The 15,260-nt window shown below is 36.8% G+C and overlaps 1 protein-coding gene across 18 annotated transcripts in view; it reads right to left on the reverse strand.

The window, feature by feature from the left end:
- PARD3 (par-3 family cell polarity regulator) overlaps nt 1-15,260 on the reverse strand; it is a 766,077-nt gene that overhangs the window by 440,128 nt on the left and 310,689 nt on the right. For all 18 annotated transcript variants that reach the window (XM_053668874.1, XM_053668872.1, XM_053668873.1 and 15 more), the window contains exon 4: nt 14,231-14,409. In XM_053668874.1, coding sequence (XP_053524849.1) covers nt 14,231-14,409 — 179 coding nt within the window. The remainder of the gene's footprint in view (nt 1-14,230; nt 14,410-15,260) is intronic.

The raw sequence follows: 15,260 nt of genomic DNA on the forward strand, positions 1-15,260 counted from the left end.
GGACTTCACCTTGAACTGATTTTCCCTTTTCCGTCCCAATGGCTTGAACAGAAAGGGCCCAGAAACCTGAAAGGGGGGAAATCCTAAAATATTCCCCTCAGACTGAGTGAAGTATAGTGGGCCACAAGGGCTCTGGACAGTTATAGCATGCCTTGTACACCTTCCTCCAGATAAGCCGTTCTTTGCCTAAGTCCCTGCCTTTGTCATTTAATGGTCATGATTTAATTGTGCCTTCCACCTCCAGAATACGATGAAGATGCCAAATGTCCAGTAATGCCAGCCTTTGGACATCAAGCCTGCAAGTGCCTGGTGACAGCCCAATGACCTGGATTCTGTAAGGTCCTGCCCTCACAAGAAGGATGCCCTCTATGCTGCTCCCTCCTCCACTCTTTCAGGAAACCCCTGACCCAAGGGTAGGTAGGACTACATCCATGTCCAGCCGGAAGTACCTTCAAGAAGATAAGACCTTCACCCATTGTCCCTTTATATGATTATAAAGGGGTTGTATATCTGAAAGCAGGATTTGTAGGAGGGTACAGCCAGGGGGCCCCCAAAAGAAGAATTTGCAATGGGGTCCAGAACTCAGGGTTTCCAGGAAATATTAGAAAATATGGGAGGTCCTCACCCCCACAAGTCTGAGCTGGGGGGATGGGATACATGGAGCAGGGCCATTGAGTTGTTTTGCATAGCAACAGTTTTGCAGATAACCTCTGGAATGGTCTTTTAACATATCCATAACCTTTAACTGGTTTCATAGATATGTTAAATAGCTATGGCCATACTTTGAGCCAAGGAGAAGAGAGTAACTTCACTCAAGATGTAACTGGGAAGCAATTCCCCAGCCCTCATTACAGCGCCTATGTGAGAGCTTGGAGATGACTGGCTCCACGCCATGGGGCCACACTTGCCCAAACTCACTATGGCAGCCCAGTAAAGCTGGGAGGATATAGGACGTCTGGCAGGTGTAGCCAATTGTGGGAGGAATTGGAAATGGGACTGCAGAGGAAGACTGGCACAGGGATTTAAACACAGACTCGGCAGCCATCGGAAAGAGAGAACCACACGCTTTTGGCCAGAATGGGGACTCTCGCAGCCATGTGACAGAGAATCACCATGTAGCTTTAGCAGAGAGAATGATGTGGCTTTGGCTAGAGTGGGGGGACCCCCATCCCCACAGCCACGAGAAGAATCATCACGCAGTTTTAGCAGAGAACCACCACACGGCTTTCTATTTCTTTTCCTGAGATACGGTACCTTGGACTGGGCAAAGGGGAAAAGAAGGACTGTGTATGTTTGTGGGTGTTTTAAGGGACTTTGGGATTTTGATGAAGACATTAAGTCATTACTCTTAAGTCTGTATAACTTGAATAAATAATTCCTTTTCACCAATCTCTAACATGGAGAGCTACAATTCTCTGGTGAAGGGAAAGATGAACCTAGTACAGGGGGACCCCAGGAGAAGGGGGGTCAACTAGGTAAAGTTGTGGGACCCCTTCCCTGGTGGCCAATCCGGGAAAACCATGGGAGACTCCATGGGGGCTCCATGCAGTAGCTTTACAACTACTTGTCACAGTAAAAGCCTGCCAAAACTAGCCGGGAAGGATCTGCCCTATAAGAATAGAGTCCCTCCAGCCCATGAGACCATTCTCTGCTCAGAGTTGGCCTGCTCCCATGTTCTCTGCTATAAACTCTGGGTGTTCGGTTCAAATCTTTGTCCCAATCACCAAGAACCTGGTTACCTATGCCCACCTCTGACACAGCCACCTCCACAAATGACACACTCAAGGGGCAGACTCAGTGGGCACCTAAGTCCCCCGCGCAGCTGATCCTTTAAGTTGGTTGCAGCCAGTCCTTGCAGCTGGTTACCTGGGGGTAAGTCCCTCCCATTTACTTGCCAACAGCAATCAAGGCTGAACTATAGCAGGAGAGTGTACACAGCCCACACAGGGGCCACATCTAAAGTGCCCAGCTTGGGTGATTGGGGAGGCTGTGCCACTGGACCCTATAGAACACTACTACACGAGGCTACTCTACAAAGCCTGGGAGGGGTAGCAGTTTGACCTAATACAGAGAAACAAATACAGTGAAGCTGCCAAAATGAAGAGACAAAGAAATATACCCCAAACAAAAGAACAAAACAAAACTCTAAAAAGTAACTTAAAAAAAAATGGATACAAGCAATCTACTAAATGCAGAATTGAAAACACTGGTAATAAAGATGATCAATGAACTTAGTGAGAACATCAACAGCATAAAAATGACCCATCACGAAATAAAGAATACATTAACTGAAATAACTGAATAATTTACAGGGAATCAACAGTATAGCAGATGAAGCCAAAACTCAAAGCAGCAATTTGGAATATAAGGAAGCAAAAAAAAAAAAAAAATCATAACAGAAAAAAGAATCCAAGAAAATGAAGATAGTATAAGGAGTCTCTAGTACAACTTCAAGCATGACAATATTTACATCATGGGGATGCCAGTAGGACAAGAGAGAAAGAAATTGAAAACCTAGTTGAAAAGAGAATGACAGAAAACTTCCCTAACCTTTTGTAGGAAATAGACATATAATTCCAAGAAGTGCAGAGAGTCCCAAACAAGATGAATCTAAGAGGACCACACCAAGATACATCATAATTAAAATGCCAAATTAAACAGAAAAAAATCTTAAAAGCAGTAAGAGAAAAGCAGTTAATTACCTATAAGGGAACTCCCATAAGTGTCTGATTTCTCAACAGAAACTTTGCAGGCCAGAAGGAACTGACTTAAAACAGTCAAAGAGATGAAAGGCAAAGTCCTACAACCAAGATTACTCTATCATTTAGAATCAAACCTATCATTCAGAAGCAAAGAACACATAAAGAGCTTCCTCAAAAAGTAAAAGTTAAAAGAGTTCATCACCACCAAACTGATGTTATATAAAATGTTGAAGGATCTTCTTTGAGAAGGAAAAAGAAGATTTAAAAATATGAACAAAAAATAGCAATACATACATATCTATCAATGACTGAATCTAATAAATAAATAAATAAATAAATAAATAAATAAATAAATAAATAAGCTAACTAGCAGAACAGAAACAGACTCAAAGAGAACATTTTGACAGTTGCTAGATGGGAGAGGTATTGGGAAGGATGGGTGAAAAAAGCGAAGGGATTAAGTACAAATTGGTAGTTACATAATAGTCATGAGGATGTGAAGTATAGCATAGGGACTATAGTCAATGATATATATTCTAGTAACGAGGCATGGTGTCAGATGGGTACAAGAATTAACTGGATGATCACTTAGTAAGTTATGTAATGTCTACTCACTAGGGTGTATATCTGGAATTAATATAATAATGTATGTCAATTAAAACTGAAAAGTAAAAATTTTTTTAAATCAGGAACAGGGCTGGGCATATAATATCTCAACAATAAAATATCAGACCCTGGCCAGGTAGCTTAGTTGGTTAGCACATGATCCCAACAGGGTTTGATTCCCTGTCAGGGTACATACAAGAATCACCCAATGAACACATAAATAAGTAGAACAATATATCAATATTTCTTTCTCTCTCTCTCCCCCCCTTCCTCTCTCCTCTCTAAAATCAATTAATATTTTTAAAAAATAACAGATCAATCACAAGTATTAAAGAGACAAACACAAAAAATTCTCCCAAAAGAGGGACAAAAATGAAGGTCAGTTAACATTAAAAAATTATTAGTAGTGATATTAATGAAGCTAGCATATTTTTATTTTTAAAACTAAAATCTTAAGGTTTTATAAAATTATCCAGTTCTAATAATAAATAAATGTTCATTATTCTTATATTCATATTTTAATTTCCTAACAAAGTTCTGGAGGAGATAAAATAATGATGTTATTATATAAAGAAATAATGAGATTATTATATAACATTTTACAGTTTAAAATATTCAGCTAAATGAACGTTGAGCCATATATGAAGTATGTAAATTTGTTGGGCAGTGGTTGGCATACTTGTTAAGAGCACAAAATTTGAAACTGTACAATCTACAGTGTACAATTATTATACCACAACTTTATCATTTAACAGTTTAACTTAACTACTAGGTGAATTATTTAAACTCTTTAAGCCTTTACTTCCTCATCAATAACATGGGAATACCAACAATATGTACCCTTCAGAGACTGAATAAATGAGATATAAATGTAACACACCAAGCATAGTTCCTGCCTGGCAAGAAGCAAGTAGTCAAAACAGGCTGGCTATCAAAACCTCTGAAACAGGTAGAGTTTAGAGATGGAATAAAGCTATTTTCCCACCAACACTGTAAAAACAACAACAACAACAAAAACTGGACTGAAATGCAGTTCTTTGAAGGCAGTCCAGAACATGATGGGACCTAGAATACTTGTGAACTAAATCCAAAGTTGCCAGAGCAGCTTGCATCTACATAGCAGGTACTCCATTCCCAAATCCTATCTTATCATTTTCTTGTTAATGACAGGACATGAAGCAAGTAGATCTAACTTCGTAACTCAAAGTAAGCAAGCAGGCTTATATACTAAAATATCAAAAGTTAAAAATAGAAATCAACTTGAAATATGAAAGGAGGCCAAAACTTTTTAAGTGTAAAGTGACTGAATTTTTGTTCAATATGATGGAATCAATGCCATTTCTTGGTCTTCTCCCGAGTCAACAAAAGCAGGCATAACACTCATTTACCTCTGCACTACATGTAACTTTGAGGTGCTGTAATAAGAACTGATATTATTTTGAATTTATATTCCTAAGTGGCTTGTGAATTCTAAAATCAGCACATCCAGGCTCAGCACAAAATTAGATGAGACAAGGTTATTCACTATTCGAACTAGGTAGGCTTGAGGGGAGAAGTTGGCCTACTGCAGCAATGATGATAACCATCTCTTACTGAAAGCCCTGCATTCAAGTTAGGATCTTTAAATATGCAAAATAGAAGGGTAAAACTTATTGTTTTAGAGTGCTTTAACAGGTGTCAACCCCAAGAATATATGTGCCTGTTAAGCACTTCTGGTAGCTAAATCGGGCTCTCTCAGGCTCTCCAGCCTTCAGGGAAAAGGCCCAGACTGAGCTGCCAAGCCTCCTGCAACTGTGCCTCTACCATCTGAGCAGATACTTACAAAGGAGTTCCTGGAGCATTATTTCAACCAAAAGGTCTGAGACTGTCTTTGTGCAATCAGGATTGCTCAACTATATGCTCATTCAAATCTTTACCAACCAATCAGAGCACCTCCATCCCAACCAACCAATGAGGGCAATGCTATTTGGACCAATCAAACTGTGCAGATTTGGAGTCCTTATTTGCATATAAATGAGCAATCATGAACTGAGGTTGGGCATTCTACTCAATATAAGCCAGCTTCACCTTTGCCTCCAAAGGACCATTTGGCTACATGTCTCGTTTGCAAACTGAGCTGTTTCATGACTGAACTGTCTTACAGCCAAGCTGTTTCCACTGCCTACCTGTTACACAATTGAGCTGTATCACAACTGACCTGTTTCAAAATCAAGTGGTTTTCAACAAATAAAGTCTCCTTCTTCACTACACCCCAAACTGGGAGCTCCAGTTGGTACTGAATTCTTGGTGACAACCTGCTGTTGATACAGGAAATGCAAATATTTCAGCAAAATTGTCTAAGATTTAGATCTCAGTTGGATCTCCCCTGAACCAAATGCCCCAGAAAAATTAAACACAGCTATAGGTTTTTCACAGAGGAAACAGGTGGTTTTAACTATCTTAGCTCATCCTCTGAAGTTTAAGATGGTTACTGTAACTATCAGGTAGCTAGTTTGACTCATAAATAATCAAGAAATAAACAATTTTTTAAATAGCCAACTGGTCAAGTATACTAGTTTAAAAATAAAATGGTATATTCAAATTTATCAATATGACTGTCCATACGCATTAAAAAGAATCAAAGAAAAAACAGACTAGAAGCAGAAGAGCTGAGAAGGAGATGAGGAAGCAAAGAAAGAGGTAAATGTAGACTCACTTTATAGTGAATAAATAAATGTAATGAATGAATGGACAAGCAAGCAGCTATTTTAGGGTAGCATGGGGTACAAGTAAATTTTAACTAATAATATGTTGTTTGCACATCAAGTGCCAAAGTTTTCTCACTCACGATAAAATACGGAATGAATGGGCATTTTCTGGAGGTCCCCTGTTTCTGAATTTGCACTAGTGATCATATACATGATACTGAGAATTTAGTGTCAAGACCCTATGTTTCCAAATGTACTTTAAATTAAGATGCAAGAGTGCATAGAGCAAAAACAGACAGAAACATGTTTCATAACTTCTGTCCAGAAAAAATATTTGCTGATGTAGTTTTGCATTGATAGGACAATGTCAAATACCTCAAAGTGTTTTTGTAATACTCCTCTTAAAACTCAAAAAACTCATTTTAATTGATTTTCATTTGAAAATGATAAATTTGGGCAATTTAACTGTGAAAAGAAATGCAGTGTCACAAAAATCAAATATGGTCCCAAATGCTATCCTGCTACGATAAAAAAAAAAAAAGGACTAAAAAGAAGAACATATCCAAATAACCATCATACTCTACTTGCTTTCTCTTACCAGGCATGCACACTTTCCCTTTTCAGCTACACCTGAGTTCTAAAAAAACAAAAACAAAAAAAAACAAACGAACAGACAAAAAAACCCCAGGTGTGCCCCAGAATCAACACAACAGCTTCAAATAAACACACACAAATTTCCTGAAGTGGATAAAGAAATCTGTTAATGTGAGTGTCTGTGTTTCACATTAAATGTTCAGATGTAATTCTGGTATGAAGTGAAATGGAACCATTAAGTTATGTGGTAAGCCAGTAAGTTCTGGAAATCAGAAACAGTATAGTACCAGATGCTTGTCTTCTTCATCCTCTTCCTCCTCCCCTCCAGCTAACCCCATGCAGGTCTTCTCACAGTGCTTCATATATCATTTTATTACTCATGATTTTATGAGAAATGATTATCCAACTAGTTAAAAAAATATTTACTTCCTTGGTCAAGTAAGTGTACTTTAGAAATTTATTCTAGGAAAACAATCAGAAATGACAATATAAATTATAAGCTTTTTGATGGATATTTCTAAAAATTACTCATAAGAGCAAATTAAATTGGCAAAGTTTGCTTGTTGCTTGATATAAATATCAAGCTTGATATAAAAATCAAGTGAAGTTGATAAATACCAACCACCCCCAAAATCGGGATATAAAAGAACATTATGCAAGCTATCAATATTTGTGGGACATAGGAAAATGCTCTCAACACAAATTAAGAAAATATGCAGGAAATTAAACTATACTTGTTGGATGATTCACCATTGGTAATAAGAATAGCAAACAGTTTGTACAGAGCTATGTGGTCCTGAAGGTTAACACTTCAAACTGTCAATACTACTCATCTTCCAGATTACAAATTACTTACCTGCTTCCTTATACTTTCAGTATTTATAAATGCAAAAAGCAAATAGTCTTATTAGGAGAAAAAAACTACTTTGAAAATTTTAAAATATACAAGAAATGTTTATAAAATTATTTTCTAAAGTTATAAGAAAAAATCTCAACTCTTCTAATGGAATGGAAGGAAAAATGATAAAGACATACTGAAGACAGCATCTCTTCCCACAGTTTGCATGTATCAAGGGTACTGGAAAGAAACCAAAAATGCCACACTAAATCAAACAGAATGGTAATGGGAAAAAATATAATAAAGATTAAATTTTTAAAAAACTTTTAAAGAAATAATAAGCCTAGAAGATCAGAAATAGACCTCTTAATGGAAAACAAAAAAACAAACAAAAAAACTAACCATGGCAATGAAATATGTTCTCTTATCACTTTCTTTCACACTCCCTAACAAGACATATATCTCTCTTGGAAATTAGTCAAGATATAGTTTTATGCTAAATCTACTATGCTAATTTTTTTGAGGGGTGGGACAAATTTAGCTAACAAAAGCAAGATCTCTCATTATTTTTAATGAGAGAAAAAAAAACAGTGGCTTATAACTACTCCACAATGAAAATAAACAGACTCTATACTTGAAGCTTCATGGTAGGCTGATTCTGGTTAAGTGCCTCATTACATAGTTCTTGATGGAATATACCAAATGCTCTTCATGTGCTAGTTGAACTCTATATTCACAGGGACATGACTTAATAAGGATAACTGCAGAGGTAGCAAAATAATTTAAATATTCACACTGATTAAAATATTCATTCCCAAGATAAAATACTATTAAGTTCATGTAAAATTTCAAATCAAAATAGATCTTCTAGCAAGATATTCAAGGCTTTCCATATAAAGTACAAGCAAAATGTTCTCTAAAAAAGTTGAAAAACACACTCAGTCACAAAATGCTGAAAAACAAAACTGTTCCAAAGAACACTGAAAAAAGCCAAGACTCTTTGCCCCTCTGCATCTCAACTCCAAATAAAAGTATGAAAATTTATGAACTCCAGAAGCCCATATAATCCTTAATCTCTCTAAGCTCCCACCTAGCTTAATAGCATCAAAATCTGTGTACATTGTTCTCTACACAATACTGAAATGAGTTATTGCCATTATCTTAACTAGGAAGACTCTAATGCTCATCTTCAGTTTTGAACCACAAAAGGGAATTCAACATGGTAGTGTTCCAACATACAAGAATGGAACTTTCCTGCTCAGAAATAAGAGACTTCTAATTCATTGGTGGCATTATTCTAAAACAGTTTGTTTTGCTCATTCAAACAGGAAGAATGGAAACCACTTAACTATGTACATGAGTTATGCAAGAATGTCAACTTATTCTAACCATTGGATTTAAAGACTATGAACCAATCCTTAACTGATTTATTTCCATGTCTTTATACAGAAAACCAAAATCATTACAACTGAGGAGGCATTATAACATCTTCAAATTGTCCAGCATTAAGTACCAACAGACACAACAGAAATAAATCTAAAAATGATCAGCATATATGCTTTCCTCCAACCATACTTTCTCAATATTGAAAATACAGAAATTCTATCTATAGCAATAAGACAGGAAAAATAAACAAAAGGCATCTAAATCAGAAAGGAGAAAGTAAAACTCTTTATTATTTGTAGATGACATGATACTATGTATAAAAAGCCCTAGACTCCACCAAAAAACTATTAAAGCTAATAATGAATTTAGTAAAGATGCATGGTACAGAATCAATATAAAGAAATCTGTTGCATTTCTAAGCACCAATAGTAAACAAGCAAAAAAGAAAAATTAAGAAAACAATCAATTTCGATTGCATTAAAAAACATAACTACCTGGAATAATTCTAATCAAATAAGTAAAAGACCTATGTTCTGAAAACTTTAACACACTGGAGGAATTAAAAGAGATACAAGTAAATGGAAGACCCTGGCTGGTATGGTTCAGTTGGCTGGAGCATCATCACTTACATTGAAAAGTCACAGATTTGATTCCTAGTCAGAGCACATACCTAGGTTGCAGGTTCCATCCCCAATTGGACAGCTTCTCAGAAGCAACCAACTGATGCTTCTCTCTTACACTGACGTGTGTGTGTGTGTGTGTGTGTGTGTGTGTGTGTGTGTGTGTTTCTCTACCTCCTTCCTAAAAGCAATGAAAAAAAAATGTACTTAGGTGAGGATTTAAATGAATGAATGGCTAAATCTTGTTCATGGTTGGACTGATTAATATTGTTAAAGTGTCCTTACTACCTAAAGCAATATACAGATTTAATACAATCCTTATCAAAACACCAATGGCATTTTTCTCAGAATTAGAACAATCCTAAAATATATAAAGCCCTTACTGTTGTAGCTCAGTGGGTTGGATGTCATTCAGCAAGCCAGAAAGCTACTGGTTCAATTCCAGGTCAGGGCACATGCCTGGGTTGAGGGCCATGTCCTTTGTTGGGGTCATGTAAGAGGCCACCAATAGATGTTTCTCTTGCATATCAATATGTCTCTCCCTTCCTTTCTAACTCCCTTCTACTCTCTAAAAAAAAAAAGTAAATAAAATCTTTTTAAAAAGCACTAAGATGTACACAGAACCACAAAAAACCCCAAATAGCCAAACAAATCTTTAGAAAGAACAAAGTGGGAGGCATTACGCTCCCTGATATCTTACTGTACTACAAAGCTACGATAATCAAAAAGTATGGTACTGGCATAAAAACAAATACATAGCTCAATGGAACAGAACAGAGAGCCCAGAAATAGATCTTCATTTATAAGGTTAATTAGCAATAAAGAAAGCAAGAATATAAAATGGAATAAAGACAGTCTTTTCAATAAGTGGTGTTGAGAAAACTGAAAGATGCATGCAAAAAATGAAACTAGACCACTTCTTTATACCATATACAAGAATAAACTTAAAATGGATTACAGGACCTGAAACCAAAACACTACTACAGAAAACATAAGCAGTGAACTCTTCGAAATCAGTATTAGCAATATCTTTTTGGATATGTCTCCTAAGGCAAAGACAACAAAAAACAAATGGGATTACATCAAACTAAAAAGTCTTTTCACAGTGAAGTAAACCATCAACAAAACAAAACACAACAAAGTGATATGGGACTAAAATCCATAGTACTTAAGGAACTCATACAACTTAAAACATTAATTAATTAAATAATTAATTAATTAAAAATAGAGAACCTGAATAGAGACTTCTCCCAGGAGGACATGCTGATGGCCAACAGACATCAACAAATAAAAGTATATCCATTTGCCTCACAGCAGTGATATTTAATAGTGTGGGAGAAAGTATAAATGTCCAACAATAATAAATTATTGTGGATTCTATAAATGAAATACCTTGTATTAAAGATATTTTCTAACATGTCTGGATAAGAGTTACATAAATTTTTTTTAAAAATTCAATTTTGGCGACAGTGAGCCCCAAGCACACTGACATAATATAAAATTATATACCTCAAACCTGTATGATTTTATTAACTAATATCACCCAAATAAATTCAATTGAAAGGAAACATTTTTTCTAATGAAATTTATATCATGGAAAATCTAGATGTGAACAAAATGCAGAAATAATCAGGATGCAACAACTACGTAACACAGTGTGCCTCCCAACTCCATGCACACGCACACTCCCTAACATTGTAATACTGAGTGTCACTGGATTTGGGAATTATGAATTTTTTTTGTTCCATTCTTTTAGTTTCCCCATTCTTTTTACAATGATAGATATGTGTTATTTAAAACAAAAAGTCAGCGCAGTACATGTGATTCATTGGCAATGAGCATCTCAACCCTCGTCCAGCATCTCCTCCTGCTTCAGAAGCTGAAAGGCCTAGACTCCATAGCAGATAAAGGCTTCGAGTGCAATTTACATTCTGCCAACTTGGATTCAACAGTCTGAGATTTTAATAATGGTTGTAAAATGAAATTTTCTTAGTACTGGCAAGCATAGCTATGGAGACAAAGTTTTCTAAGGCATATCAGGGTTCAGCTCCGAGCTTCACAGAGGTGACAATAGGTAAGGTGAGCATACCTGGAAACAGAGTGCTAGAGTTTAGCATCCAGAGGCATGTGGGATGATCCCAGGCCCCCAGCCCTGCAGTGCCACCTTCTTACCTGGGCAGCCCAGATGGATAATAACATTGTTCAGAAAATCCTTGAGGCTCAGCCTAGGAGTTGATCTACAAGCCTTTTCAATGATTTTCTGAGAAACAAATTCCTAGTATTACCTCCTTTTATGTTTAAAATGGCCACTGTAGTTCTGTTTGCTGCATCCGAAGCTGAACCACACACCCAAGAAGTTAAATGAATTAAAAAGGCAACAATGACTTAACCTCAATGACTTCTGACCCACTATCCTTCAACTACATTAAAACCTTTTCAAAAAGTAGTGAAACATTTTTAATTGCCAATTCGAATTTTTTATATATTTGTGAATATTCATAAAAATTAGGTCTATTCTGACTGAATACAAGTTAAATTGTAACTTGTAATATCATAAGGTTGTTTGTTGGGAACCACCCTGCCTGGTTTCAGGAGCTGTCACCACCCCCGCCATGGCTAAGGCTGAGTGAAGACCTTGGGACCACAAGCCACTTAGGAGACATAGCTTATCTCCCTGGTAGGGCGCTGCTTCTGCCCACTTTGCTGCTTCTGCCCACTTTACTTCACCCTGCCTGGCCCCTAGTGCATGATCGGTTAGCCAATGACAGATAAGATTCCTCCAGGGAGGGACAACCTAAGACAGGCATGGTCACTGGGGGCCCTCAGGGAACAACTTGGGGGACTACAGCAAAAGGGAATGATGGACCCTTACCCCTCGGCTTTGACATAGCCTGAGTCCTCATTCTGTCTGCAAGAAGTCTCCTAATCTCTTGGCTGCCTTACTTCCTCTGCCTGACTTAAGCCTGAAATAATGACAGAGGGCAGTGCAGCCCTGTGCTGGAAAGGGCAGATTCCCTGGGGCAATCAGGCCTAAAAAGAATACTTAAAATCCTGTGAAACCTGCTTTGTTAAGAATGCCCTCAGTTTTCTGATAAGGGTCCAAGCATGAAATGAGTTTGTTTCCCAAAGTTTTACAGCCCGTTAGCTATCTGACCCTGACTCAGAATAAGCCCTCATAGTTCTTTGTATGCTATCTATTGTTTGATCCTTACTGCCTGACAATGATTGAGCTTTACCTGTATTCCTGTGCAAATTAAACCCAATAAAAAGCCACTGAGGAGGAGGTTCTTGGCCCTTCTCCTTGGAAAGAGTGGCAACCTCTCCTCTCCAAGCAGATCATGTTTTGGTAGACTTATTCTCATCCATGGAAGACAGAGGGGCTCTGAGGACAGAGACCCCAATAGTTATTCATAAACTAGATTCTGCTTCTTTGTACAGTCTGCTGCATGATAAACCATTCTAAAATTTCAAGCTAATCTCGCCCTGGCTGGTGTAGCTCAGTGGATTGAGCGCGGGCCTGCGAACCAGAGTATCGAGGTTCGATTCCTAGTCAGGGCACATGCCTAGGTTGCACGCCAGTTCCCAGCAGGGGACACACGAGAGGCAACCACACATTGATATTTCTCTCCCTATCTCCTTCCCTTCCCCTCTAAAGATAAATAAATAAAATCTAAAAAACAAAAAATTTCAAGCTAATCTCAATGAGAAAATACATCAAATTGTCATCACACATAAAGCAAAAATTTTTGGAAGAGCCATCCTTACAGTTATACCCTTAATCCAAAAAAAAAAAAAAAAAAAAGTCAGAGACTTCAGTATACTATCCTGGTACATGTTTCTCAGTGTCAATTTATGTATTATATAATTTATCTCTTGAACTAGTGCAAAGAAGTACAAAACCAAGTTAAAAGAAATATTTAAAAGACATTCTCAAATAGATACAACAAATAAATAAAGCAAAGTACAAGCTACATTTTAATACTAATATGTGATTAGCATAGTTCCACATTCTCAATATATTCTCTCTCTCTCTCTCTCTCTCTCTATATATATATATATATAACGTATTGTGCTAACATTGAAAAAAGTTTATTAACTCAACAGATGTTTACCAAGCATTTTTCTACAGCTTAATAAACAAAAAAGGCAAAACACTAGTTAAAGCTCATTGATAAAGGATTATAAGTATAATGGCATAAGGTAAGTGTTCTGGAGAAATATATGACAAAGAACATTAACAAAACAAACAGAAAAAAATGAAATAAACGGATTTTAAAAATTAGGTCACAGACTAAAATAAATTAGGTCAAAAGAGAAAATTTTATTTTCTAGACTACAATGCACTTTCATTTTAGAGGGAGATACAGTCATCAATTAGTAGTTAGAATAAATGATCATGGAGTCCACTTTCATCCTTTTAAGTCCATAATGCTCTAATTTCTTTCACGTATCTTATGAGCCAATAAGTATCTGGTTATAAGTGTGTAAAACATCCCTGTAAAAACATGGAAAAAGCTAACAAGGGGCTTGCCCATGAAGAAAAACAGGGACAGGACAGGAGACAAGGCATGTACTTCACATGTACATGCTTCATATCAAAAAGATTTTTAATCATATGAATATACTATCTATTCAAAAACGGACAAATAAATGTACACCACAGATAGCATGAATTTTATTAGAAAATTCAAGGGCAATATAAAATAGAAAGTTCTCTAAACTTTGAAGTGAAAGTCAGTAAGCACACACAGAAAGGACTACCATGAAGATACTAAGACACAAAATAGAAGTGTTTACCTTTCTGTCACAGGGCTTAGGGCTACCAGCAGTGTTTTGCTTGAGGAAGCCAGCTGTTGTTGACCAGCGTGTGGGGTTTTTTCGTGAAGGCTCTTCAGAGGAAAAATTACTGTCACTGGCAGAAGTTGAGAGGCCAATTAAAGCTGGATCACTGCTTCGTCGGACATGAAGAGGCATATCTACAAATTCAAAAAAGCATATGTTTTTGAAAAAAGATAACTAATGTCAGAACACTGTACATTAGGATAAAATTTGTTAAATCCCAAAGATTAAAGAAGAGAATAACAGTTTAAGATGGGCCAGCATTCTAAACAGACATTCCATTAGTTCCTTAGAAACACTTTATGGCAAAAGAAATGTGGTATGTAAGGGATGACCTGCTCTGAGTGAGACTGCATGGATGTGAAGATGTGCTTCACCACTTGTCCCTTTGTGCTTATGAGCAAGCTGCCTAACTAGTCTCAGTCTCTTCTGTATTCATAGGCAAATGGCAAAAAAACAGTAAGTACTTTTTTCATAGGGTGCTGTGAGGACTAAACAAAATAAATTGCTTAAAACAGTGCCAAATACCTAGTGCACTCAATGGAGAGTATCAATAACCATTACCGCCATTATTATCCTAATATTTCTAAATAAAATATTATATATATATTCAAAAATATAAACAATAAATCTAAGCCATGAAACAAACTTCATCCAAGTTTTAATCATATCTGCTGGATTAAAAATACAGAATTCAGTCCTGACTGGTGTGGGTTAGTGGGTTGGCTGTCATCCCGCAAACCAAAAGGCACCATTTCAATTCCCAGGCAAATGCCTGGGTTGCAGGCCAGGTCCCCAGCTGTGAGTGTGCAAGAGGCCACCCATGATGTTTCTCTCACACATCAATGCTTCTCTCTTTCTCCTTATCCCCCCCTTTCCCTCTCTCTACAAATAAATAAATAAAATCTTTTTTTTAGTACAAAATCTAAACAGTGTTTGGCTAGATTATTAAGGAATTCTATTGAATAAATATTTCTTTTGCTCAAAT

This window comes from Artibeus jamaicensis, unplaced genomic scaffold (genome assembly GCF_021234435.1).
Source record: "Artibeus jamaicensis isolate MK-2021 breed Jamaican fruit bat unplaced genomic scaffold, CSHL_Jam_final contig_515, whole genome shotgun sequence".
Lineage (NCBI taxonomy): Eukaryota > Metazoa > Chordata > Mammalia > Chiroptera > Phyllostomidae > Artibeus > Artibeus jamaicensis.